General features: G+C 38.1%; 4 protein-coding genes across 7 annotated transcripts; 3 read left to right on the top strand and 1 right to left on the bottom strand.

Moving 5' to 3' along the window:
• Positions 1-1440: 1440 nt before the first annotated feature.
• LOC110797991 (uncharacterized) lies at positions 1441-7099 on the top strand. Of its 2 annotated transcripts, none has more exons than XM_022003122.2 (8): positions 1441-1593; positions 1716-1800; positions 1891-1984; positions 2686-3473; positions 3626-3737; positions 6032-6127; positions 6202-6315; positions 6422-7099. In XM_022003122.2, exons 1-7 carry the CDS (start codon positions 1458-1460, stop codon positions 6283-6285), a joined length of 1395 nt encoding a protein of 464 aa, XP_021858814.2. In that variant the 5' UTR covers positions 1441-1457; the 3' UTR covers positions 6286-6315; positions 6422-7099. The 2 variants fall into 2 exon arrangements, with proteins under 2 accessions (XP_021858814.2, XP_056694522.1); XM_056838544.1 differs by having other exon boundaries at positions 6780-7099.
• A 200-nt stretch (positions 7100-7299) lies between these two features.
• LOC110797139 (disease resistance RPP8-like protein 3) lies at positions 7300-13625 on the bottom strand. The gene is made up of 4 exons (XM_056838777.1): positions 13372-13625; positions 12840-13280; positions 10271-12733; positions 7300-8755 (listed from the first exon to the last, which is right to left on the bottom strand). The coding sequence occupies exons 1-4, from the start codon at positions 13623-13625 to the stop codon at positions 7600-7602; spliced, it is 4314 nt and encodes a 1437-aa protein (XP_056694755.1). The 3' UTR covers positions 7300-7599.
• A 15-nt stretch (positions 13626-13640) lies between these two features.
• On the top strand, positions 13641-16966 carry LOC110797982 (disease resistance RPP13-like protein 4). Its single transcript, XM_022003115.2, has 2 exons — positions 13641-13773; positions 15022-16966. Exon 2 carries the CDS (start codon positions 15071-15073, stop codon positions 16892-16894), a length of 1824 nt encoding a protein of 607 aa, XP_021858807.2. The 5' UTR covers positions 13641-13773; positions 15022-15070; the 3' UTR covers positions 16895-16966.
• A 118-nt stretch (positions 16967-17084) lies between these two features.
• Positions 17085-21249, top strand: LOC110797974 (uncharacterized). Of its 3 annotated transcripts, none has more exons than XM_056838542.1 (4): positions 17085-17224; positions 18253-18519; positions 19305-20002; positions 20520-21249. In XM_056838542.1, the coding sequence occupies exons 2-4, from the start codon at positions 18281-18283 to the stop codon at positions 21185-21187; spliced, it is 1605 nt and encodes a 534-aa protein (XP_056694520.1). In that variant the 5' UTR covers positions 17085-17224; positions 18253-18280; the 3' UTR covers positions 21188-21249. The 3 variants fall into 3 exon arrangements, with proteins under 3 accessions (XP_056694520.1, XP_056694519.1, XP_021858799.1); XM_056838541.1 differs by having other exon boundaries at positions 17147-18171; XM_022003107.2 differs by having other exon boundaries at positions 17147-18519.
• Positions 21250-23869: the final 2620 nt, after the last annotated feature.

Genomic DNA, 23869 nt, shown 5'->3' on the forward strand with positions numbered 1-23869 from the left:
CCACAACAAGATGATGAGAATACAGAGTATGATTTTGGTCCTGAAGAAACATGGATGATCCTGAAGATCAAGACTTCACTCCAGAGCACCACAACGAAATAAATGATCGTCGTGATGCCTTTAGTATTTGAGTATTGTAATAGTTTAGTTATTTATTTTCGTTGGTAAATAAAGTAGCAAAGCTACTATTTATGGTTTAAGTAATGAATTATTTATGGTTTTAGTGGAATAAAGTATTATCTAAAGAATGTAGAACTCTTTTTATTGAAGTAACAAAAGTACTTAGATTCTTTTCATTATCCTTAAATTCTTTTCAAATTTTAATTGAGGGATTATCGCAAAGGGATTTATTGCTATTTCTTCAATGAAATTCTACATGTATCGTGGTTGAATTTTCTACCACTTAGCTATGTGATACGAACAAGATCGGGAAATGTCCATGGGTGGCGCCACTATTCCCGTGAAGTTCAAAATTTCTTGATGCATTATTGCATATAATTTGATTGTTTGGTGATATGTAACCTTAGTGTTATCCAAGGTGGATGAATTGGATGTAGGATCCCATGTATTCAAGTAGTAAAGTTGGATTTTCTCATACCCATTAGACCCATCCAATCCATTCCTAGAGGGATCCATTTTATTGGTTGGCCTTGTTCAAAGCCAAGATCGACTGTGAGAAGCAGAAGATTCATTTAAGGTCTAGCTTAGGAAAGGTAGTGTCCTATCGTCGTTTTGGTGAACCTAGAAGTGTAGGAATCATCACGGCAATGGAACTTGTGAAGCTAGTCAGTAAAGGAAACCCCGTTTTCTTGTGCAGTGTGAGAAACCTCAAACATGTGACTAAGGATCAACCTGAGGACATTGCAGTAGTAAATGAATTTCTGGACGTGTTTCCGGAAGAGGTCCGAGGAATATGCCGCCCACTCGACCTATTGACTTATGTTTGAAAGTTAGTTAAATTCCGCTGCGTAATTATGGTAAATAGCCTTAACCATTATCACAGTGGCGGTAATATCTTAGTAATTCATTTATTTTAAGATGGAAAATGGTTTTATAAAATCAAGGAATTAGTAGGGTGTTACATTCCCGATCTTCATCTCCGCCTACCTCGAAGCACATAAGCTTTTCGATTTCGTCTTCGCTGCCCCCTTTGCCTCCCTCAATGTCGACTTTTGAATTAAATGCAGTCATTGTACAAAAATATACAGTCAAATAAGCCTAATTGATAGTCATATTACAAAATATACAACTAGAATCTAATAATATAAAGTCACTTTTGCATAAAATGACTTCACCTCTTTTTTTTCTCTCCAAATATACCCCTTAATTTATTTGTTCTCGTTAATCAAGGATATAAATTTGGAATTTCTCAAGATATATATAGAAAATATAAAATTCTTTTATTTCTCGTTATCTTAAGGGTCCCATTATTTTATAGGAAAAAAATAAAAATAAAAATGAAAAGAGTATGCATTTCATTGCTACATCAAAAAAAAAAGAAAAAAGTATGCATTTCATTGCTCAACTTCATACTCTTAGTTCATACACTTCCACCGTCGCGGTTTGCACCAGTTAAACTCTTCAAATTCAAAGGTACCCTTCATCCCAAAACTCAAATTTGCACCCATATTTCAAAATCTCGTTTTCTTGGAAATTCGCATGCTCAATTTTTTAAAGTTTTTGTTTCATATTTTAATTTCCTTGTATTTTTACAGGAGGAGAAGAAGGGAAAACAGCGGAAATGGATTATTCTTGCTGCCCCATTTGCGAAAATCCGATACCAATTAACGAAATTGAATGGTATGACTAATTGAAAATAAAAAAATATGTTCTTGCAAAGGTTTAATTAAAAATTTAGTGAATTTTGAAGTGAGAATGGTTATGGTGCAGGCATGTGAATAACCACTTGGAGGATGATGAATTTACCAAGGATATGGAATTAGCTCAGCTAATCGCACTTGCCCCACCAAGCCCACCTCAAATTGTGGGTATTTCTTTACTTATAAATCGATTTGGTTGCTTTTTTTTTACTAGTTCTGTTGTTTGATTCATGAGAATTTGATGGAGAGCAGAAAATGGAGTTGATTTTGTTTGGAAATGCATATATTTGACATTCATGAGCATTGTTATTTTGTGTTGGAACGGAGGGGGGGCGTATATGTATTGTTCCGAAACCTTGTAGCATAAATTAATATCTGAATGCTTGGTGACACGAATCTCATAGGCCGTATTGTTTCTTTTGTTGGGTTGACAACAATGACAGTGTGGGCGGCTTACAAATGTGTCTCTCTGCTGTTAAGAATCCATCATTCTATGGCTTCAAATTGAAATGTACATAGTGAGGTTTGAAGCTAATGGAGATGTGCTTGAAGGAAATTTAGACACCGTAAGGGTTTACAAAAACTTTACATCAGGAAAACATTTCCAAATTAGCACATTGTTTTCTGGTATCATGATTTAGCTAAGTTAATTTTCATTGAACATTGGATGGCTTCATATAATTATCGTAATTGCTAAAGTTATCGAAGCTTGAACTTGTCGTTGTCCCCCTTTCAAAGAAAACGAAGAAAAGGGGGTAGGTATTGTTCTCATGAACTGATTTACAATTCATTCTAAACATGTTGAAATGGTGTTAATGTCTTATATCTGTCTACAAGACAATACTGATTTTAGATGGTTTTGCAGGACAGAAGCTTCTGCTTGGATTTCAATTCCGAGTCAGTATATGAAGAGGTTCCAGAAAGTAGTACGTCGAGTCTATCGAGAGATCAAAGGAGTAGAAGCAGCAAGGATGAATCAAAAAATATTGATGAACAGATTTGTTGTATTATAAGTTTACAGAGTAAGGCAGTCTTTTATAAGGTTGAATTAGGACTAATGACCTTACTTAAAAACTGCTTGGAACGTGAAAACTCTACAAGCATACTCTCAGGTTATGTTGATCACTTTCAAAGCACTAGGTCAGAGGATATGGGATGGGGTTGTGGATGGCGTAATATTCAAATGGTTAGCTCACACTTGCTTATGGAAAGATCAGAAGCAAGAGAGGTTTTATTTGGAGGTTCAGGATATGTGCCAGAAATTGCTTCACTTCAAAGATGGCTTGAAGTTGCCTGGCAGAGGGGTTTTGACATTGTTGGCTCAAATTATTTTAAGGGGAAAATTTATGGCACAAAGAAATGGATAGGGACAACAGAGTGTGCGGCACTCTTATGTTTTTTTGGTCTTCGAGGAAAGATAGTTGATTTTGACAGTAAGGGTAACAAGAGAGATATAGGGCAAGTTCATGGACCTATGGATAGATTTCTCGTCAGAAAAGACACTGACATTAAGGAGGGTCTTGCTAAGTTTGGTGATGGTTCTATGCAGAATAACAAGGGCTATCAAGCTTTGATTGATTGGGTTTGGAGTTACTTTTCTGAAAACAAGCCAAAGGAATCACAAAAACGTGGGGTTGTTGTTACGAATAAGATGTAAGTGTCTATCTTGGCTACTCCATGTTAGTTATGAAATTCTGAAGTCTTCATTCTATAGTTTTCATGGGTGTCACTTATCTTTGCTTCTTTTCTTGTTTCCATCCTTTAGTACTCACGTCTTATATTTATCTACGGGCTTCTTTGAACAGGCCAATATATTTTCAGCATCAGGGCCATTCAAGGACAATCATCGGTATTCAAGCCAAGCATCAAAAGAATGGATCAAAACAGTACAACTTACTTGTATTAGATCCTGGTCATGTAAGTATATTCCTTTGTTTTTGAGCTTGCAAACAGTGGCCTGTTAACAACCCATATCTTGATGTTTTGGCACTCTCTCTCCTCTCCATAAGCCCTAAACATCACTTAAAAGTTTGAACATAAGCATAAAACACTATAGGCAACCAATGGGGTAGTGGCTACTCAGAACTTGTGGATCCGCAGGCATAAACTTGTGCACTTTGAACATAAAACTCCGTACAAAAACAGTTACCACAGAAAACCAAAATGAGAGTTGACAGTTGCTTCAATGCTGGTAGACTGTAGCATCCATAACACCAAACACAGGATGTTTTACAAGAATTAGACCCCGTAACTGGAAAATCCAGTGAATTAGGCTGGAAAATCAGATTGTAGGAATGAAGAAGAAGACAATTTGGAATAAATTAGATAACTGATTGTATTAGTGCTGGCATGCTGCGTTTTCATGACACAATCGGTTATCTAATAGATTACATACATGGACACTCCCACTAAACAGCTGGAAAAAACTCTCATCATTTTCATCATACCTCCTCTCTAATTAATCTCATCTATGTATAATTCCCTAGTTGCCTTCTTACCCTAGCTAATATAATTAACTTATTTGTATTACCTAAAGGGCCCTTACCGTCATACTTGATGCATTACATCCAATTACTTCATCAATGGCCTCAACTCTCGAACACCCTTTATCTCAAGTTCTCAACCCATACGCCTCAAAAAATAAAATCCGCACTAACTCTAAGCTTGCACAAGTACTCAAGAACATCAAGTGTACCTTAAAGAGATAAATATAGCACGGTAAGAAACTAGCATTCTTGTGCTTTTAAGTTTGCGGTTTTTCAAATCACCAAGCCATCCGTACTAAACCCAGCATACCACGGCTTTCGATTTCACAACAGTCTCCGGTGCAACAATCTAGAATTCGTCTACTCTTCATCTCTATGGCAATTGTCAATAACTCATCCAAATGAGAATTGAATGATTTACTTCCAGAGACACGAAGATCACATTCTAAGTCTGAGGAGTAGACATAAATCCGCTGCACTAAGTTCCAAAAAACTATCCCTTCCAGGTCTTGTACATAGCCTCCAACTTCGTTATCTTCATTATCCAAAGGTTGAAATGATTGACTGCCACATTTCTCAATTTCAAATTTGTTGTTAGCAAGAGAACAAAACAGAAAGGTGTTTGGTTTGTGTGTGGCAACAAAAATAAAGAACCGAAGCAAGAAAGTCAATTAAGAAAATGAATTCTTGGCTTTAACATGATTTAGTGACCTACATCCACAAAGAATGAGTTGTAGAGTTTTTCATGTAGAGATGCAAACGTTGTGTTTGCATAAGCTCAAATGGAATTTTCTATAGTGGAGCTTAATTCCCGTATAAGTTTTCTCAACTTATAAAATTAAGTGGAGTATAGACTCAACTCATAAATTCTCAAAAACTGATAAAGATTAATTCATGAGTTTTGAAGCCCAAAAGTCACTTATGAAAGCACTAATTGCTTCTCATAATCGTTTATAAAAAAAAATTGCTTCTCATAATCTCTTGTTAAAAAAAAAGAATCATAATCACGCAATTAAATGCAAAAAACTGATGCTTTAAACAACTAACATTCAGTCAAAGAAACTAACATCTAGCAGCTGCACGGCCACCCGATCTGCACTATCACCTGTGAAGCAAGCAGCTGGTATCCGCCACATTCCATCTCAGTCAGCGAACCTGCACGGGTGTGCAGCATAGAAGGTCTTTGCAAATGCAATTTCAAACAACTAATAAAACAGTGCATAAGCACACATTGACGAAGCTCAATTTTTTTTTTCTTGACTCGTCTTTTCCATTTCTTTTCCTTTTTTATTTGCCAGAGGTTCCTCTTTGCTATCTCCATTTCTAGCTATTTCATGGCATGAGCACAACTGCACCACTGGTCTTTTCTGCTAATTATTTAGTATTTTAGATTAAAAACAGACATATCTCTTCCTTTTTCTTTCAGTTCGATCCCGAGCATTTTTGAGAGTTCCATCCCCTCTAAATCAAGTGCGCGTTTTATGGGCGACACTAATCTATGTTGCACCATTCTTAGTTCGAAAACACTGATAAGGCACTGAATTTTCCACGAGACAGCTACATGTGTACCGTTTTGTCCGTTGACAATGGGATTTTTTTATAATTATTCTCTGTGTTGTAAGTTTGAAAATTTTCCAACAGATTTCTGAATCTGGTATTCTGGTTAAGGATAAGGACATTGTTTATCATGCGATGCTTATTGTTACACAATGTAATTGTTCACAGAAAACAGAGGCTTTGGAGAAATCATTAAAAGAAAATTTTGGATGGCAAAAATTTCTGAAAAGAGGGCTTCATACTTTGAGGAAGCCTCAGTATCAGGTATAAGCAAATTAAGTGCTGCTTTGTTTGAGTTTTGCATTTGATCAATCAGTTGATATAGTTTTCTTATCCAGCTGTGCTATGTTGATCCTGGAATTGCTCGGGCAGAGGAGATTGAGAGGCTGAAGAATTTGACTAGTGTTCGCATTGAATGCTAGATGTAATCATGTCCTGCGTGGCTCTTTCTGGTTTGTGCTCCTTCTCTCTCTCTCTCGCTGGGATTTCTTTTAGAATTCATCTGTTAAGTTGATATGTAGCGTTACACTTCATATGTTGTCGACCTGTTTTCTTCAGCTTGCAGCTGGATTTAGGTCCTACAAAATCACGAGGGCCTTTCTATGATTGTGACTGGAAAGCAATGTTTACTCTTTCTTTCCTATTCTGCAAACTTTGAAAGCTTTAAGTGATTTCTCAGTACTTGTTCAGTTCAAAAACTTGAAAAGTCATTGGCAGCGAAGATGTTTAAGAGGTTGAGTGTGGTGGGGTACTTGAGATTTGTTTCCAAATGCTTGTACAGTTATTAAGAAAGTTGTAATGTCTGGTCCTCATATCTTCCTTTGTTATGAAGTGGCTGTTGCTTAATGGCGAAGGCCTTTTGGTTTAAAAGGGGATTTCTGGTTGTGCTCTTCTTATTTGAGGGATTATGTTACAGGTGAGTTGGATTGTTTTTAGAGGAGAATGCAATAGAAGTTGCTTTGGAGGCGCGGATTTATTGTAGTGATCGGGGTTGTTGGTTGGAGGCCTTGGAGCTAATGAACTTATCTTCTGTAATAAGGCCAATGGATTCTAGGTGTTGAGGCTTACCATATAACTTATCTTCTTTCCCAACATACTGGCTTTCAACATTGTCAGCTTGATTGGCATGCCTTGTATTTTTTTTTGGAAAGAAGATACCTTGTCCTCCCGATGTATTGCTCTGTGGTTTCCCACATTTCATTAATAAAGTTTTCTTTGCTAAAAATGCAAATGAAAGTATTTAGCCCCTAACTGCTGTATATCCTGAATCTTCCAGAGAATATATGAGATACATCTCTACTGATAACTGTAGTGAAATATGATGGATGAGGAAAGAAAGGTAACAGGCCTGCTTACTAAATTTTAGCTGCTGTACAAGGCTTGCTAAACAAATTTCAAATGCTGGTTTTTTTGGTTGGGAACTTGGGATAGGGGGATTCAGTTCAAGTCATTTGATTGCTTGTGCAGATAGCGATATAGCATGCATTTTGAATTTATGATATACACATAGTTTTATATTAAGGTTCACTGGAAGTATTCATGGGGGTTATATTGAAAACTGGGAGAGACATGAACAAAAATTATAGAAACAGTTTGATCTAATGCTGTGGTGCAAAGAAGGTATCATGATGAAAGGAGTGCTTTCTTTCAAGCATCCTCTTTTACCAATTGGAGCATAGCTTCAGGAGGAAAGCACACTGTAGATTTGCTAGCGTTTGCCGCTTTCTTCCAAATCCCTAACAAGCCTCGACTTTGATGTAAGGAATGTTTTGAATGATTTCGATGTCCTCTGCTACTGTTGTATTTTCATCTTTGATTTCCTGTAGCCTTCTGCAAAATGACTTGGGCATATCCAGAATCTCCAGTTCTTGCAGGTTGATGTTCCTTAGACCTTTTGGGAGCCCTAACAACTTCCGACAACTAAATATTGATAGTCTCTTTAGATGTGGCATTGCACCTGCTTCTACTCTCCATTCCTCCAAGTTCGGCAGGTGAGAGATTTGAAGCTCCTTGAGTTTCGGGAACATATTTGAACCACAAATCCACTGAATCCCTCTGTAGGAATTCCATAGGTGAAGAACTTCTAGTTTAGGAAGGCGCCCCAGCTTTTCTGTTGGATCATATTTTGTAAGATGAGAGAAATACAGTTCCAACTTGACTAGTGATGGTAAGAGTGTGAAGTTATATTCCTCTTTCAGTCTTCCAATGAATGCAAGTTTGTGTAGATGTTGAAAGTTAAGGTTTTCTGGAAAAAGTAGCTTATCTTGTCTTGCCCTATGCCAATCCAGTTTCAGTACCTGAAGCTTTTTAGGCTCTAAGTTTAGCCATTTCACCACTGTATCCAACTCTTCATTGCATGAAATATTTACTATCCCCAGCTTTACGAGATGCACACTTAGTTTACCCAAATCATCCATTAGCCAATCACCGCCGCTGACACCCCATAAAACCTGCAAGTTTTGTAAAGTGCTGAGGTCCAATTTCTTCATGGATAAAATTGCAAACTCTGGTAGATATACATGTCGAAGTCTTGTCATCTTCCACAGAACATTGGGTAAAGGTTCACAAATACTAGGCTTTAAACTGCCTCTGTAATCTAGGGTTAGCAACTTTTGTAGGTTTCCGATGGATTCTGGAAGTGCTTGTACATTTGTGGCCCTTAATCCTAGGTAGGTCAGAAACATCAGTTCCCCTACTTGTTCCGGAAGAGCTCTAATTCTAGTTCCAGAGAGAATCAAGACCCTGAGTAGCTTGAAATGTTCGTGTATTGGTTCCAAGTCTAGCGGCAAAGCATCCTGCTGAAAATAATAATGCTTTGCTGATAATCCATGTTTCCCAAATTGAACTAAAGTTCTAAGTTTCGGACTCTCTGTCGGATACTTATTGAATTTCCTGCAAAAGTAATAAACTATGACTGCTAATTTGCTATTGTGATGTTACCAATGTAGTAAAAACAGATAAAAACAATCAGTTGAATTTGAATTGATAAATGGTCGTGATGAGTCCTTTTCCACAGAAGAATCTGAAATCAAACGTGATTGGTGTTGTTTAGGAGGGACATAGAATGTTGTTAATGTGAAAGGGTCAATGACTAGACTGCTATTGCTTGCCAGTTGCTACAGTCCTTGAGGTTGAGCCATTCTCTGTGGTTTATACTTAATCTTGTAGGTAAGATTGGTGAAAGTGTTACAGGCTTACAGCTTCAAAGAACCCTTCTGCCCCCCATGCAGATTAGTGTTACTGCTTGTTCAGAAAGCTCTTGCCAATTTACATTTTAAGATGAAATTACGATGTTCAAAGGAATAGATTTTGGAGGAGAGAGAGAAGAAATTTTCTGAAACGATTTGTGCTCTTTGTGAGTTATTAGCAGTTAAGGACCTCATTCATCTAATAAGAAATATCAATTAGTTGGTGAAGGGACAAAACTTCCCTATTTAGTGTTTATTTGTTTGACCTAGATAAACCTTTACACATGAAGTTGAACTTCCTAGGATGTAGAATGTATGAGAGTGTTTTGTCCACAAAACACGATTACTAGAATACTAGTCCTACCTGTGTGTGAAACTTCCTACTCAATAGAGAAACTTCACACAGGAAGCAGAACTTCATCTAATTAACCATATGATTCTGGCACTACCCTTTGTCAAGAAGTTTACTAGAATTCCAATTTTGTTGGTAGTCATACTTTCTACTGTTCCAAAATCCAAATATATAACCACTTAAAGTCACTTTGGGATTGTGAAATAACTTATAGTTGATGTTGAATGAGAAACAATGAAGGGGAAAATTGGAAGAAAAGTAAGATTTTGCATTGATAGTATAAACTGGAAACTTTTAGAGAACAACTAGATTTTGAAAAGTGGGACTCCATTAGAATTATAGAGATTAACTACTTGACGAGGATCCTGCAATGCTGCAAGTTGCAGGAGGGTTGTCCAGGTAGGGAAAGATGCATTCCCCTTACCTGTAAATATGTCGTTTTGGAAAGACCTTAGAAGCTGTTTTAACTTTTAAGAGCATAATTAGAAGCACTCTATCCATATCTACTCCCCCATTTTATTGTATTCATTAACTTGCACATATATCTACTATCTAGGAGTCTCTACTTCTAATGGTTTCACGTAAAGTCTTACCCTGCATGATCAACTTGGATCCGAAAGTAGGAAGCAGGACAGTCATAGTGGCCTAGCGGGATATCAGTAGTCTGCTTTCTACATCAGTAGTATTGTTTTATGTGTCTGCATTTTGTTTTGATTGAAAATATTATTTTTAAAGACTGCAAGTGACAGTGATTAGTGAGAGTGCATTTGAGTGCTTGATTGTATGTTCTGTCATATTGTGGTGACAGAATTAAACATTTAGGGCTTTAAAACTTGTATTTTCGAAAGAAACATAAGAAACTCATACCCAGGATGTATTGTAGTCCTTCGTAACAGCATTTCTCTGATTTGAGGAACATCACCCCTGGAATGGGTGGCAGCCTGAAGCAGAGGCATGGCTTGTGTGTGGGGATATATTTCAAGAAATCCTAACTCTGCTGATTTTGTGACGGAAACCTGATGAATCTTGTCATGCAAACGGATGGTCTTCATTTCTCCAACGTGATTTCTCCTCACGACTTGAATGAGGCACCTGCATGCTAATTCCTCCAGGTACTGTGCTGCGACATTTTCCAACGTCTGTCGTGTACCAGATGGAGGATCTAATGTTACTAGACCTTCAGATAGCCACATCCTAATCAGCATCCCTGTCGGAATCTCAGAGTGTTGTGGAAAGAGGCCGAAGTAAACGAAGCATGGCATTACGTCACTAGGAAGATCGCGATAGCTTATCAGTAGTATGTTCTCCAACGCCTTATTTGACAGTGTTGCCTCTGAACCGAAGGAAGTACTCACTACTTCCCATTCTTCAACAGTTTCTTTGGTGCTTAAGAGCCCTCCTAACACAACTATTGCCAAAGGTATGCCTTTACAGTTTTGTAGCATTTCAATCTTTCTTATCATCTCTCTATTTGATTTTCTATTGAATTGGCCAATTATCTGCCCTATGCTTGGTCGACTTCTTGCGTGATTGAAAGCTATGCTGCAAAGTAAGTCCCAACTTTCATTTTCAGGTAGAGGTTGCATCTCATATAAGAAGCATTTTAAGTTTGAATGCCGAATGATTCGAGGATTACCAGTGGTGATTATTATCTTACTTTGGAGAGAACGTTCCTTTTTGTGAGTTTTGGTACTACTTTGAGCTGCAACCAAGTCAAAAACCAAGTCTTCTGCGTCGCCCATGTCATTTAGAACAAGCAGGTACTTTTTCTCCTCTAGAGCACTAAGTAATACATTTGCCAATTTCTTTGTGCTTGATCCTTGTATGCTAGGATTATTTCCAGTGATATTTTTAATGATGTGGCGCATTCCTGATTCAGCATCCGACCCTCTAGGTATAGTGATCCAAAACCTGTTCTCGTCCTCAAAATGTTGTTTGACTATTGGATGATTATACAGTACTCTAGCTAGGTCTTTGTTGCAACCAGAACTATCCAAGTCTCTGATCGAAAACAAATATGGTTGTTCCCCTTCCCCTGTTAATTTCCCAACTAGATGATCAGCATCCAGGAGGTCCTCGCCAGTTATATATTCTTCATTCTGTTGAAGCTCTGTTGGAAGATTGTCGGTGACGAATATCACCTTACTTTTGTGATTTGTTTTCTCGAGTATAGGATGCAAAAGATTCACTAGATCTTCTGCGTTTTGCACTTGGTGAAGAACAATTAGGGCCTTTTTTGCTAGGAATTCCTCTATCCTTGTAACCAATTCATCAACATTTGGGCTTTCTTTTCTATTGTTGATATCAGTCATTACCTTTTCTTTTGAGGGGATGGTACCCGTTGTGACTTCTTGTAAGATGTTGAGCAGAATGTGACTGTTATCCCAGTCATCCTCTATGTTTACCCATTTCCTAGAATCAAAGTGTTCTTTCAGTCTTGCATCTTCCATATAGAGACTATCAAGGAGCAAGACAGTGGCTTGTTTTGCAGGCATGTGAAAGATGCTTGATTCATGGGTCTTTTTCATGGTTAATTTTTCAGCCAGGGAATTTACATTCTCATCTGAGTTTACAGTAAACTCCTTCTGCTTGTAGGGATTGCTGGGGGTGGCACGAGTGGTAATTATTATTTTGCTTTTATAACTCAAGCGCTGGAACATGGGAAACAAATGGGTGGCTAAATTATCTGGATCCTCCACATCATCAAGAATGATCAGATATGGCCTCTCTTCTAGGATATTGCATATCTTATTCACCAAGTTCTCTGTGATTGTGCTGCTGTTTACATCTTCATCCTTCCCTTGAGTTTTTCTCAAGATTTCGAGAAAGATATTTTTAGCATCCTTCTTTTCTGATGCTGATGCCCACACTACAGATTTGAAGTGTTCCTTGATTTCTGGATGATTGTTAAGCTCTGTGGCTAAGGTGGTTTTCCCAGAACCTCCTGTCCCCACAATGTACAGGACGCTCATTGTGTTTCCTTTCTGAATTATTTTCTCTACCAGAGAGCTGATGTCTTTTGTCAAGCCAACTAGCTTGTGGGGATAGCTGTTAGTTGGTGGAAGCTTCTCTGTCTTATCCCAAGATCTCAGCCTTTGGTCTGTTGGTTCCTTTTTTGGTTCCAAAACATAGGGTTCTATGTCTTCTTTTGCTTTGTCCAATCTCTTTATTATGCCTTCTATTTTCTGGATGTGTTGAGTTTCTATTTGAAAGCATGGTTTGCAGACATACTTTTTTAAAAAGCTACATCTTCCACTACGTTCATATGCAATCTTGTGGATGATATCATCAATAATTTCTTCAGATTCATGAGCTATTTCCACGAGAAACCTGTGTGCATAAAGCCATAAACACATGTTAGATATTACAGTTTCCTAGACTCTTATGAGTGCCATTTGAAATTCAGTGTTTGTTACTTGTTAGCATATTGCCATACCTTCTAAGAACGTCAAAACGTCTTCTGCTTTCAGATGTCATTTCGTAGATGAATTGATCAGTTGCATCCTCATATTTGTTAGCTATTTCTGTGAGCAGTGTGTTTTCATCTGCATTGTCTAGGTAGCTTGTAAGATTCTCGGCTTTTGACAGCAACTCATTAAATTTGTCCTTAACAGGCCCCAAGATCTCCGTTTCTTCATCAAGTATTGAACGAATGTGCCGAATAACAACTGTAACATAGGGTTCTATGTCATCTTTTGCTTGGTCCAGTCTCTTTATTATGCCTTCTATTTTCTTGATGTGTTGAGGGTCTATTTGAAAGCATGGTTTGCAGACATACTTTTTTAAAGAGCCACATCGTCTACTACGTTCATATGCAATCTTGTAGATGATATTATCAATAATGTCTTCAGATTCATGAGCTATTTCCACAAGAAACCTGTGTGCATAAAGCCATAAACAGAGGTTAGATATTACAGTTTCCTAGATACTGGTGAGTGTCATTTAAAGTTCAATTTTTGTTACCATACCTTCTAAGAAAGCTGCAACTTCCTCTGCTTTCAGATGTCACTTTGTAGATGAATTGATCAGTTGCATTCTCATATTTGGTAGCTGTTTCTGTGAGAAGTGTGTTTTCATCTGCACAGTTTAGGTAGCTTGTAAGATTCTCGGTTTTTGACAGCAACTCAGCAAATTTGTCCTTAACAGGTCCCAAGATCTCCGTTTCTTCATCAACTATAGAACGAATGCGCTTAATAACAACGGTAACAGTTGGCTCTGCCATTTGTATGCTCTCTCCACCTCTCTGTCCTTTCAGCAGTTCTGCAATGCTGTTCTGGGATCGAAAGTTCTTTTTTTTTTTTAATTCTATATCTGTCTCAAGCCTTGGAAGAGGTATCTGGCTTTCACTTTGTCCCATGTCACAAGCAAAGGTAAGAAATTTTCTTCTGCTTTGCAATATTCTCTTTATTTTCTTTTACCCTATGCAGTGACTAAATAAGGAAAGCCGGAAGCAAGGGTAAGGAATAATCTTTCTTGGGAATAAGGGAAGTGATTATGTGTAAATTTGATTGGATACAAAATGGATTACTTTTAGTTTCTTCTGGACTGTTTTAAGGAATATCCTTTTGCAAGAAAAAGATGTGTTTTTCAAAAAAGTCCACAAAATATGGAAGAAATGTTTGTATTTTAACACTTTTTACAAATAGCCCTCTTACGTTATGTGTTAGGCCGAGGAGGTCTATGTCAAAAGTGGCTCGTGTATGTCCAAAATGGACGCAAGTGACTCTTATTGGTACCCATTAATTTGGTATTGGTACTAAGACTAGTGTGGTATTGGTATAAAAAATACACTGTTAAGGAGTATCAATACGAGTCATTTGCGTTATTGGTACTAAAAATGGTTGTATTAGGTGACTTGTGTCCAATTTGGTTACAAGCCACTTGACGTTTAGAAAACCTCGTGTTAGGCCCCGGGTCAAAGACCACAATAAGAAGGGGAGGTGACCCACATATGAAGCTTGTAGGGTTCCATTCTAAAACCACATGGTAAACGAAGGAGTAGCCCACGTCCACGATTACTTTTTTGCCTTGGTTTTTCCTAAGATTTTCTTATTGAATTATGTGAAGTCCACGTGGTCGAATTATGTGAAGTCAAGACAGACTTATTGACTTATGCCTGACTTGATCTTGCTAATAGAAACGTAGAAGCTAGTTTTGACTTTCTAACCTTCCCTCAGAAAGACAAATTAGATGAAACAAGCTGAGAATAATTCAAAGTGAGCTTCTCAAGAAAAGAAGGGAAAACGAAAAGACTCACATAAATCCCATTGGCATCACCTGTTTTATGGGCATCCTCCTGCTCAGAAAGATAACCAACTAATAAAGCAAAGGTTATGAAAATTGTATAAGTCTTGCTATTAAAGGGTGGCTTCTCTTTACATTTCCAGTAAATTATACAAGTTTAAATCTGTATTCATAAACAAAGGCATGCCTCGATGATTGTTGATGCATAGCCATTCTCTTTGCTATTCTACTTCGATTTTTTTGTCCCATTCTTTGACAACTTCATTAGCCATGTCAAGTGCATCGGATTCACGATCTCGTGTTATCCTGTCTGAGCTTGAAGAAGCCGATAAACCCCTAACCATCTCTGACATCATAGACTTGGTGATACCTAGGTTACTCAGTATCCCTGAAGATGTTTCCAAAGACTTCAACTGCAATCAGATGCTATTGAGACGGTTAAAGAAATTCAAAATGGATTTGGAGCACATCAAGGACCACTTTGATAGGCTCAAAGTCATGGAACAGCATGCTGACAAGGACAACCTCGCTTGGCTCAAGGTCGTGGAACAACATGCTGACAAGGATATCAAAAATCTCTTGCGGCAGGTAGTGGGTACCCCAATTACTGTATTTACTGATGATTCCAGGTACTGGCAGCTTGTAGAGATCCTTACAAGGCTCAAGATTCGCATGCCTTCCACCAGTTATGGTGGTCTTTTACCTGGTTTGACAGATCCTAAGCCTAGTAGGGGTCATGAATCTGAAAATGAGCCCGGAAAAATGGCAAGTGAAACCCCAGGCATGAACATGAACCCCTTCTTTGAGAGTCCTGCTGCTTTTAGACGGTTTACTGAAAGTTACGAGCTGCTTGACCCTTTACTTAAGAAATGCTTACTGTGTTTCTCGGCATTCCCAGAAAATGCAGAGATCAATAAAAGGACAGTCATCTATTGGTGGATTGGAGAGCAGCTGATTAATCCACCTGCTGGTGATGATTGTGAAAAGAATGGGCATGCAATACTGAATGTTCTAGTTGAGCATGGCTTTCTTGAGGATGTTACCACCAAGGGTAGGGTGACAAGTAGATGCAGGATTCGTCCTTTTATCCGATCAGTGTTAATTTATCTTGCTAAAGCAGCTAGTTTTATTCATTATCTGGATGATAAGGAATACACTGATGATGATAATCTCATGTATGGAGACAAGCGAAGGGTATGTTTGGTAAAAGCACAAAAGTTTCTTCCTACCTCTTCTTCTTCCTCATTGGTGCACCTGAGGAGAACCCGGGCTACAGACCTGGAGTGCATAAAAACATTGTTTAATGTCAACAAGTGCTACCTGGATATAAAGCTTCATTGGTTTTGGAAGATGAAAAACATTGAAGCCCTGTATCTGGGGAGGTGTGACTCAAAGGCCATCCAACACATCGAAGTAAAGTCCTGTAAGTTTCTTGCAGGGTTGATGTATATGAAGGAACTGAGGCTTCTGAGTTTTCAAGGGGTGTCAAAGATTGTCAAACTCCCAGATTCAATTGGCAATTGTAAGAATCTAAGAATTTTAGATCTAAGAGACTGCAACGACATGGAGGAACTCCCTGAAGCTGTCAAATCACTTGAGAAACTCACACATCTGGACTTATCAGGGTGTTACTCTCTTGCCCGTTTGCCCAAAGGGATATCCTTCCTCTTAGATCTTCGAGTCTTGAAAGGATTTCTTGTTAGAGAGAAACACCAAGATAAGAGAGGAGATCTATGCTCTTTTCAAGATCTAAAGAAGCTGAAGAAGTTGAGGAAATTGTGCATCACAACAAGTTTAAGGACCTTCCCAGAAAATGAACACCTTGAAGATCTGAGTGAGATGGGGGAGCTTCGGAAACTGACAATTGTATGGCAAGGGTTGTACAGGGAAGAAACTGCCGAACAGACCGGTTCTCCTCTTCCTGATAAATTCTCCATGGACGGGCTACAGAAGCTTGACCTCCAACATATCCCTTGCAGTAAAGCACCGTCATGGTTGGCTCCTGATAAGTTGCCAAATCTGATAAACCTTTACATTAAGGGAGGTAAATACCTATGTACTTTGGGCGAAAACCAAATTTCAGGATGGAAAGTAGAAACATTGCGGTTGTTGCACTTGCGTAGACTGAGCATGAAATGGATCTTACTACAAACCTTTTTTCCAAATCTTAGATTTTTGGAACAAGTTGAATGCCCACATCTTACCTCTATCCCATGTAATAATGAGGGAGTGTGGAAAAAACCCTAATAGGAGCTCCATCTTTTCTTCTTTGTTTTTAGCTTTTGGGTTTCAGTAAAATACATTGAATAGCTTGTTTAAGTTGTTTGCTCCTTTTATTTACAATGAACTTCTTAAAGTTGTCGCGTTTGAAGCAACGTCAATTGAAAAGTCTCTCAGTTATCACGTCATCACAGCTTAAGGTTGCATACATCCCGCTTAATGAGGGAGTCTTTTTGAGTATAATGCATTTAAGGATGACATTGAAACGTCAAGTCACGAAGCCCCCTGGTCAGACTCGTGTTGTGGCATGGATCGCCTATTGCAAATACAGGCGCAACAGTCCTGAGGGCCAGCAAGGTAAATTTTTTATTTTTTAATTTTTTTGTAAAAAGGGAAAAACTTGAGTTGGGATACCAGTATGTGGCCATAGGATGGCTGGCACGACTGTTGCAGCAACCTCCCAGTGGTCGCAACACCCTGGCACATCCCACTGTCAGTGTCCTGTTGCTGTTTGAAATGACTGCTGCCTGTTCTGGTTATTCAATTTCACTATGTGCATTATTCCGGTGTTTAGTTTAAAAAAGTGCATTTGTATTACAGTAGATATGTGGGGTTGTGGGGCATATAATATGTGGCACATTAGGGAAGCAATTGTCAAGTAACTCTTTAAGCAAGTATTCTAAATAAATTCTGTTCCACCCTGCTAAGTAAAATACTTTAAAAATATGCTTTGGAGAAATAGAAGGAATGACAAATAATCTATTCTTTACCCCTTCCTTTTACACTCACCATTTAACAATATACTTTGCTGGTACAAGTCTTTTCTTTTTGTTGTTTAATGTTTTGGGAGGAGTTATGAAATTTACAATTGTTCAATTTATTAGTGAACTATGGAGAAACTGGGATATTCAAATGTTTGTTATGTTAAGCCTTTCCCTCCAATTATTCCTAATATGGTTTGCTTCCTTGAGAAAAAGAGTGTCCAAGCAGATCTTATATGTGTCCATTTGGCTAGCTTACTTGTTAGCCGATTGGGCGGCTGTCTTTGCCATCGGACTCATCCACTACAAAGGCTGCACCGACGAGAAAGTTGCAAAGGGTACACTATTCTCATTCTGGGCCCCGTTCCTCCTCGTCCACCTAGGCGGGCCCGACACGATCACCGCCTTAACCATGGAGGACAACGAGCTATGGCGCCGTCACCTCCTTCAGTTTATTGCTCAGACTGTTGCCACCTGTAATATATTGTATCACAATCCACCACCAGATCCTCTGTTGTGGCTACCAGTAGCTCTCATTTTCATGTGTGGGTTGGTTAAGTATGGAGAACGTGTTTGGTCTCTTTACCATGCGAGTCTTGACAAGTTTCGTCGTTCCATTCTCAGGGATCCAGACCCGGGCCCCAATTACGCTATGTTCATGGAACAGTATGCGTTGAAGGTGGAAGATGGTTTTCGAACAAGGATAGAAACTATTGCAGAGCCTGAGTTGGAGCAGGATCTCCATAACTTTGAGGTTAGGCAAAAGGGTAGACTTCAAGGTGTTCAGGTGGTCAAAGATGCATACCGTTTCTATCAGAGGTTCAAAGGTCTAATTGTTGACTTTGAGTATAGCTTCCGGGAGCGCAACAAGAGTGTGCAATATTTTCTCAGGCATGGTTTTAAATTCCTGTACATACATACATGCATACATACATGAGTTTCTTCTTCATTAAGGTGCACCCGGTTGTATGTAGCTCTACATACAACCGGGTTTAAAGCACATATTTTTTAATTTAAAAGCACATTTTTGCGGTTAAAATTACATCTTTACAATTTAACAGCGCATTCTTACAGGTGATTGTGTTGTAATTAATAATATGTTCTTTCAAAGCTGATGTATTTTTGTCCGTAAAAATGTGCTTTTAATCGGTAAATATGTGCTTATAAACAACAAAAATGTATTTTTGAATGATTAAAATACAAAATGACTCGGTTGCATGTAGTTGCAACCGGGTGTACCTTCTACCAAAGATAGCAGATAGGAACTCGCGGAATTTTAAAACAGAACACTAACGGAATAGAAGGAAACTTGTTGATAACATCTTTTTAAATAGAAATGAATAAACCTCAAAACCGAGACATTTTTACTGAAAGATGAATGGTGAAACCCTCTAAACCGAGACATTTTTACGGAAAGAAGAGGAATGGTGAAACCCCTAAACTGGTACATTTTTACTAAAAGAAGAGAAATTGTGAAACCCTAAAGCGGATACATTTTTACTGAAAGAAGAGTTTTCCTTAGCCAATTACATTTGTTTAAGCAAGGTTTGTTTTATCGTGTTCTAGGGAATACCCAGAATGGTGCTTCTGGTGACTCAGTTCATTTCCTAGTTGAATACACACTGAACTATATGTAAACATACATTGTTTTTATTGATTTGCTTTTTTGTCTGCAGTTTGGAAGAAGATGATGCGTTTAGGGTAGTGGAGACAGAGCTCAACTTCCTGTACGAGGCCTTTTACACCAAAGCGATCATTTTACATCGTCGTGCATCATATCTTGTACGATGTTGCTGCCTCAGTTTTGGCTTAATTTCATTTGGAGTCTTCTTCTTCTGGGAGAAGTTTGGTGATAGATCAAAAAAGCTGCACATTGAACATCGAGATATCCAGATTTCCTACACTCTACTTCTTGGTGCAGTTGCCTTAGACGTCATCTCGATTCTGGTACTTGTCTTCTCCAATTGGTCTGTTGCATTCCTGGTAAAGGATTACAAAGAAAATAAGAGTAGAAGTTTGTTCAACAATGTCACGGACAAGGTGCTCGCTTTTGGGATTAGGTGGTTTTCGGCTTTCCCTGAGGCACCTCAAGTTTCACAGTTCATTTTCCGTCCATGGTCTAATTCAATCTGTCAGTTCAGCCTATTGGAGTACTATCTCAACCAACGGGGTTCAAGGACTAATAAGATCCTTGATTCGTTGGGGGTTAAGCTGTTTTGTGATGATTTAAGGTATGTGGATACATATAAGTTCACCCAAAACATGAAGAAACTCATCTTCCAGGAGCTGAAAAAGAAATCAGAACGGGTGAATGATCCGGAAAAGGCGAAGCATCTCTGTCGTGCTCGTGGAAACTGGGTTCTCAAATCTTATGGTAAGAAAATCCTTTGATTATATTGTCTTAAGAGTAGACTGGTCAAAAATCGATCCAACCTGAAAACCCACCCGAACCTAACCCGAAAATATTGAATCTTGAACAAGATTTTGTGACTCGTAACCCGATTTTATCCGAACCCAAGCAACCCGAAAATTAATGGGTCAAAACCCAACCGAAGGATAAACTTGGGTAAGAAAATTTGTAATTTTGTGCCCGTATTTTGTATATTTATTACCTAAATTAATGAAAATATAATACCCGTTTTAAAATATCTCAATCCATTGGAACGACCCGAACCCGAAAGTGACCAACCTGAATTAACCCGAACCTAAAAATAAAATTTTACAACCCAACCCAATCAATCCGTTTGACAGGTCTACCTAAGAGATTCATTTTGAGTTAGATATCTTAGAATTAAGTTTTGTCCAGTTTTTTACTTGAGTTAGTCTCTCAAGTAACGCACAACCTCTAGCTGTCTTGTTTGTAGCTCCACTGATTTTTAATTTTACACCAGTCGGCAAAGGAAAGGTGTTAGAACTCAACAATTGGATTTTGGAGGTTGAGTATGATGAAAGCTTACTCTTATGGCACATTGCTACTGAGGTCTGCTACAACATGGACAAGCTACGCTACGACGAGGACCGTGTCATCAGCAAAGTACTTTCAGATTACATGGTGTATTTACTAGTAATGAAGCCGATGATGATCTCCAACGTGGCAGGGATCAGTGACCTACGGCTTCGAGACACCGAGGCCGAGGCATTACGGTACATTCAAAGCATCCTCCCAGACGCGAAGGATGACAGCCAGCTAAATAGCCTTCCCACACCACTGGACTTGTTGTGCAGAAAAATGATGAGTATGCTGATAAGGGATGATGTTAAACCAGGGGATGTAAAGGGAACAAGGAGTAAGTCCGTGTTGTTCGAGGCATGTCGATTGGCAAATAAACTAATGACATTGCCTAAGGAGGTGAATAGGTGGGAGGTGATGAGTAGGGTTTGGGTGGAGTTGCTATGCTATGCTGCTTCACATTGTAGGCCAACTAGCCATGTTCAGCAGGTGAGTAGAGGAGGAGAGCTTATTTCTGTGGTTTGGTTTTTGATGACACATCTTGGATTAGGGGAAAAGTTTCACCTTGAAGATGGGCCCACTAGGACTAAGCTTATTGTAGATGAATGAATTGTGTAAGATTCAAGAGATGAATGAGATTATGATTATATATTTTTTTTTTCAAGATATAATCTTAAGACACATTTTACATTAGAAGGATTTCTAAACCTATAATGGCTTGTGTTCATATAGACACAAGTGAGTACCAATATAGTAAAAAAAACGCAAAAATTGCTAAGAATTACCAATACAAGTCATTTTGTATAATTGGTATTAACATATTCTGTATTGGTACTCCATATGGACACAAGCCGCTTGAGGCCAAGACTTCAGGATTTCTGAAATTCTTTAAATCAATGTAGTGAAATGATATTCAAACAAATATAAAGACATTGAGGGGTGGAACGAGAACAAAAGAAACAAAAAGCTAAAGCGGAAAATTCAGGATCACCCAAACAACACATGAAATTTTCAGCATGAAGTGGCAATTAGTTATACATAGATTATGGCCCAGTTCTTCTGAACTGAATGGAGCTGAACTGAAGTGAACTAAATGGAACTTAATGAATAATAAATAATAAATAAGATGAAGATAATGTCGTTCTTCTAAACTAACTGAACTCAACTGAGTGGAGCTGACCTGAACTGAACTCATATGAATGGAGCTGAACTGAACTGCAATGAACTCCAAAAAAACAGGGCCTATATTCATTATAACATTGAGCCACAACGCCACAACACAGCCCAGACTTGCCACACTGCTTCTCTGCATCAATTGGCACACTACCAGGAATCCAAGCTAGGCTTTCCCAACACACAACAGAAACATGTTTATAAATCAACTTCCCTTGTATTTCAAAATTCCTACAAGTCTTTTCATTAGGATTATACCACACGTACAAGAGCAGATTCACAACTCTTTCTCAGCAAAATCTCCCTACTATCTGTCGACCAAACAATTGGTACATTCATAAGCTTCTTAGTAACAACTGAGTGCAACACACCTAACAATTTGACCCAACAATCATCCTCCTTCCTCACCCACACATTAGTAACTTCTTCCCACTTGCTACTCATCATCAAACACAAACATCCCTCGAAAACCCCAATATCCCACATAATAGGAGGGCGATCTACTATATACTCCAAAGAAGTCATCCTACAACAATTCAAAGAACCAATCTCAGAAAGATTAGGCAAAATCAGCTCACTCCATTTCTCAGTACATAGATCAAAACAACCAACCTGGTAATCAGACATAGGAAATGCCTTCCAGTATATCTGAGTACCAGAAAGCATACCAGAATTAAAAGCACGACCAACATGAGCTAAAGGGCCCACACAAACATCATTAGAAACGAACCTCCATGAATCATTCACCAATGTGTACACCATAGTTCGCCTACATAATTTTCTGGCCGGATTAATCATTAATCATTAATCATTAGAAACGAACCTCCATTAATCATTCACCAATGTGTACCTCCATGAGCTAAAGGACTGATTAATTTATGTGTTCACAAGTTGTATACTTATCTGGCCGGGAATTCTTGATGAGTCTGAATTTGGTGACCTAAAAATACATCATAATCTGTTGCACGATTGACTTCCCGATAAACATGCCGAGTCGAGTTGGGCCATCGGGCTGGACTGCATACGTTCGGCTCTAATCCCAAGTCATGAAAATTATATTATCAATTCCGGCCAGATAAGTATACAACTTGTGAACACATAAATTCATCAGTCCATTACAATATACATTCCATGCATGATTATCTTCTAATTAATCAGCGTGTTCAAATAAGTGCTGGCAATTAAAATGGACTGCAACAATATAAATACTCCAAAATTCCCAAACGGGTCTGCGTGGATTTGGCTGGCGATTTATCTCATTGTCAGTCTTGTTACAAATTATCACATCTATACTATATTAAAAGGTTGAACCCTTGACCTTGAGTTTAAACAATAAAACTTTTTACCACTATGCTATTACATGTTTCGTGTTATTATTGGAAAAAAAACACATATAACTAAAAGTGAATATTATTAACGTAGTAACCTAGGGTATCGTCTGGGCCCAAAAACTAGTTTCTTTGTTAAAACTAGGTTAGCCTCTTAAATAACCTTTAAGGATGATAAGGGAGAGGGTCGAGAATAATTGATCCTTGAAACCATTTGAAGGCAAGAGTGATTATATACGGATCATTGATTATCTTTAAATACAAATTTTGTATTTAATTATGTTTTCACGAGGTTTTTTTTTTTTTAATTCATAGTCAAATTACGTGCAAAAAAAGGAAATTCATATAAGGTTGAAAAAATGAATATAATATAATCTCTACTCTACGTACGTTAGTATGTAGTAGTATATCATAAATTCCGTTTGTCATATCTGCATGACTCGCTGTAATACGCATAATCAATACCTAGTCAATACCTAGTATTTAAAAAGGAAGATCATGGTTTATTAGATGACATGCGTCATCCCATCTTTCCTCTATTAATTTGATTTTTTTAAAAAAAAATTCTTTTGTTGTTTGTTTTTCAAATTATTTTATAGCTTTAACACCACAATTCATCTTCCTCATTCAAAATCAATTCACCATTTAATTCATATAACTTCTTCCACCCCATCTCCCACGTTAACACTCGATATTAATCCACCATCTAATTTGTATATTTTTTCAACTTTCACGGGCTCAGAAGCTAGTTCAACTTAAAACGTTCCCATTTGCAATACTTTGATTTATC

The sequence above is a fragment of the Spinacia oleracea genome, chromosome 3 (genome assembly GCF_020520425.1).
Source record: "Spinacia oleracea cultivar Varoflay chromosome 3, BTI_SOV_V1, whole genome shotgun sequence".
Taxonomy (NCBI): Eukaryota; Viridiplantae; Streptophyta; class Magnoliopsida; order Caryophyllales; family Amaranthaceae; genus Spinacia; species Spinacia oleracea.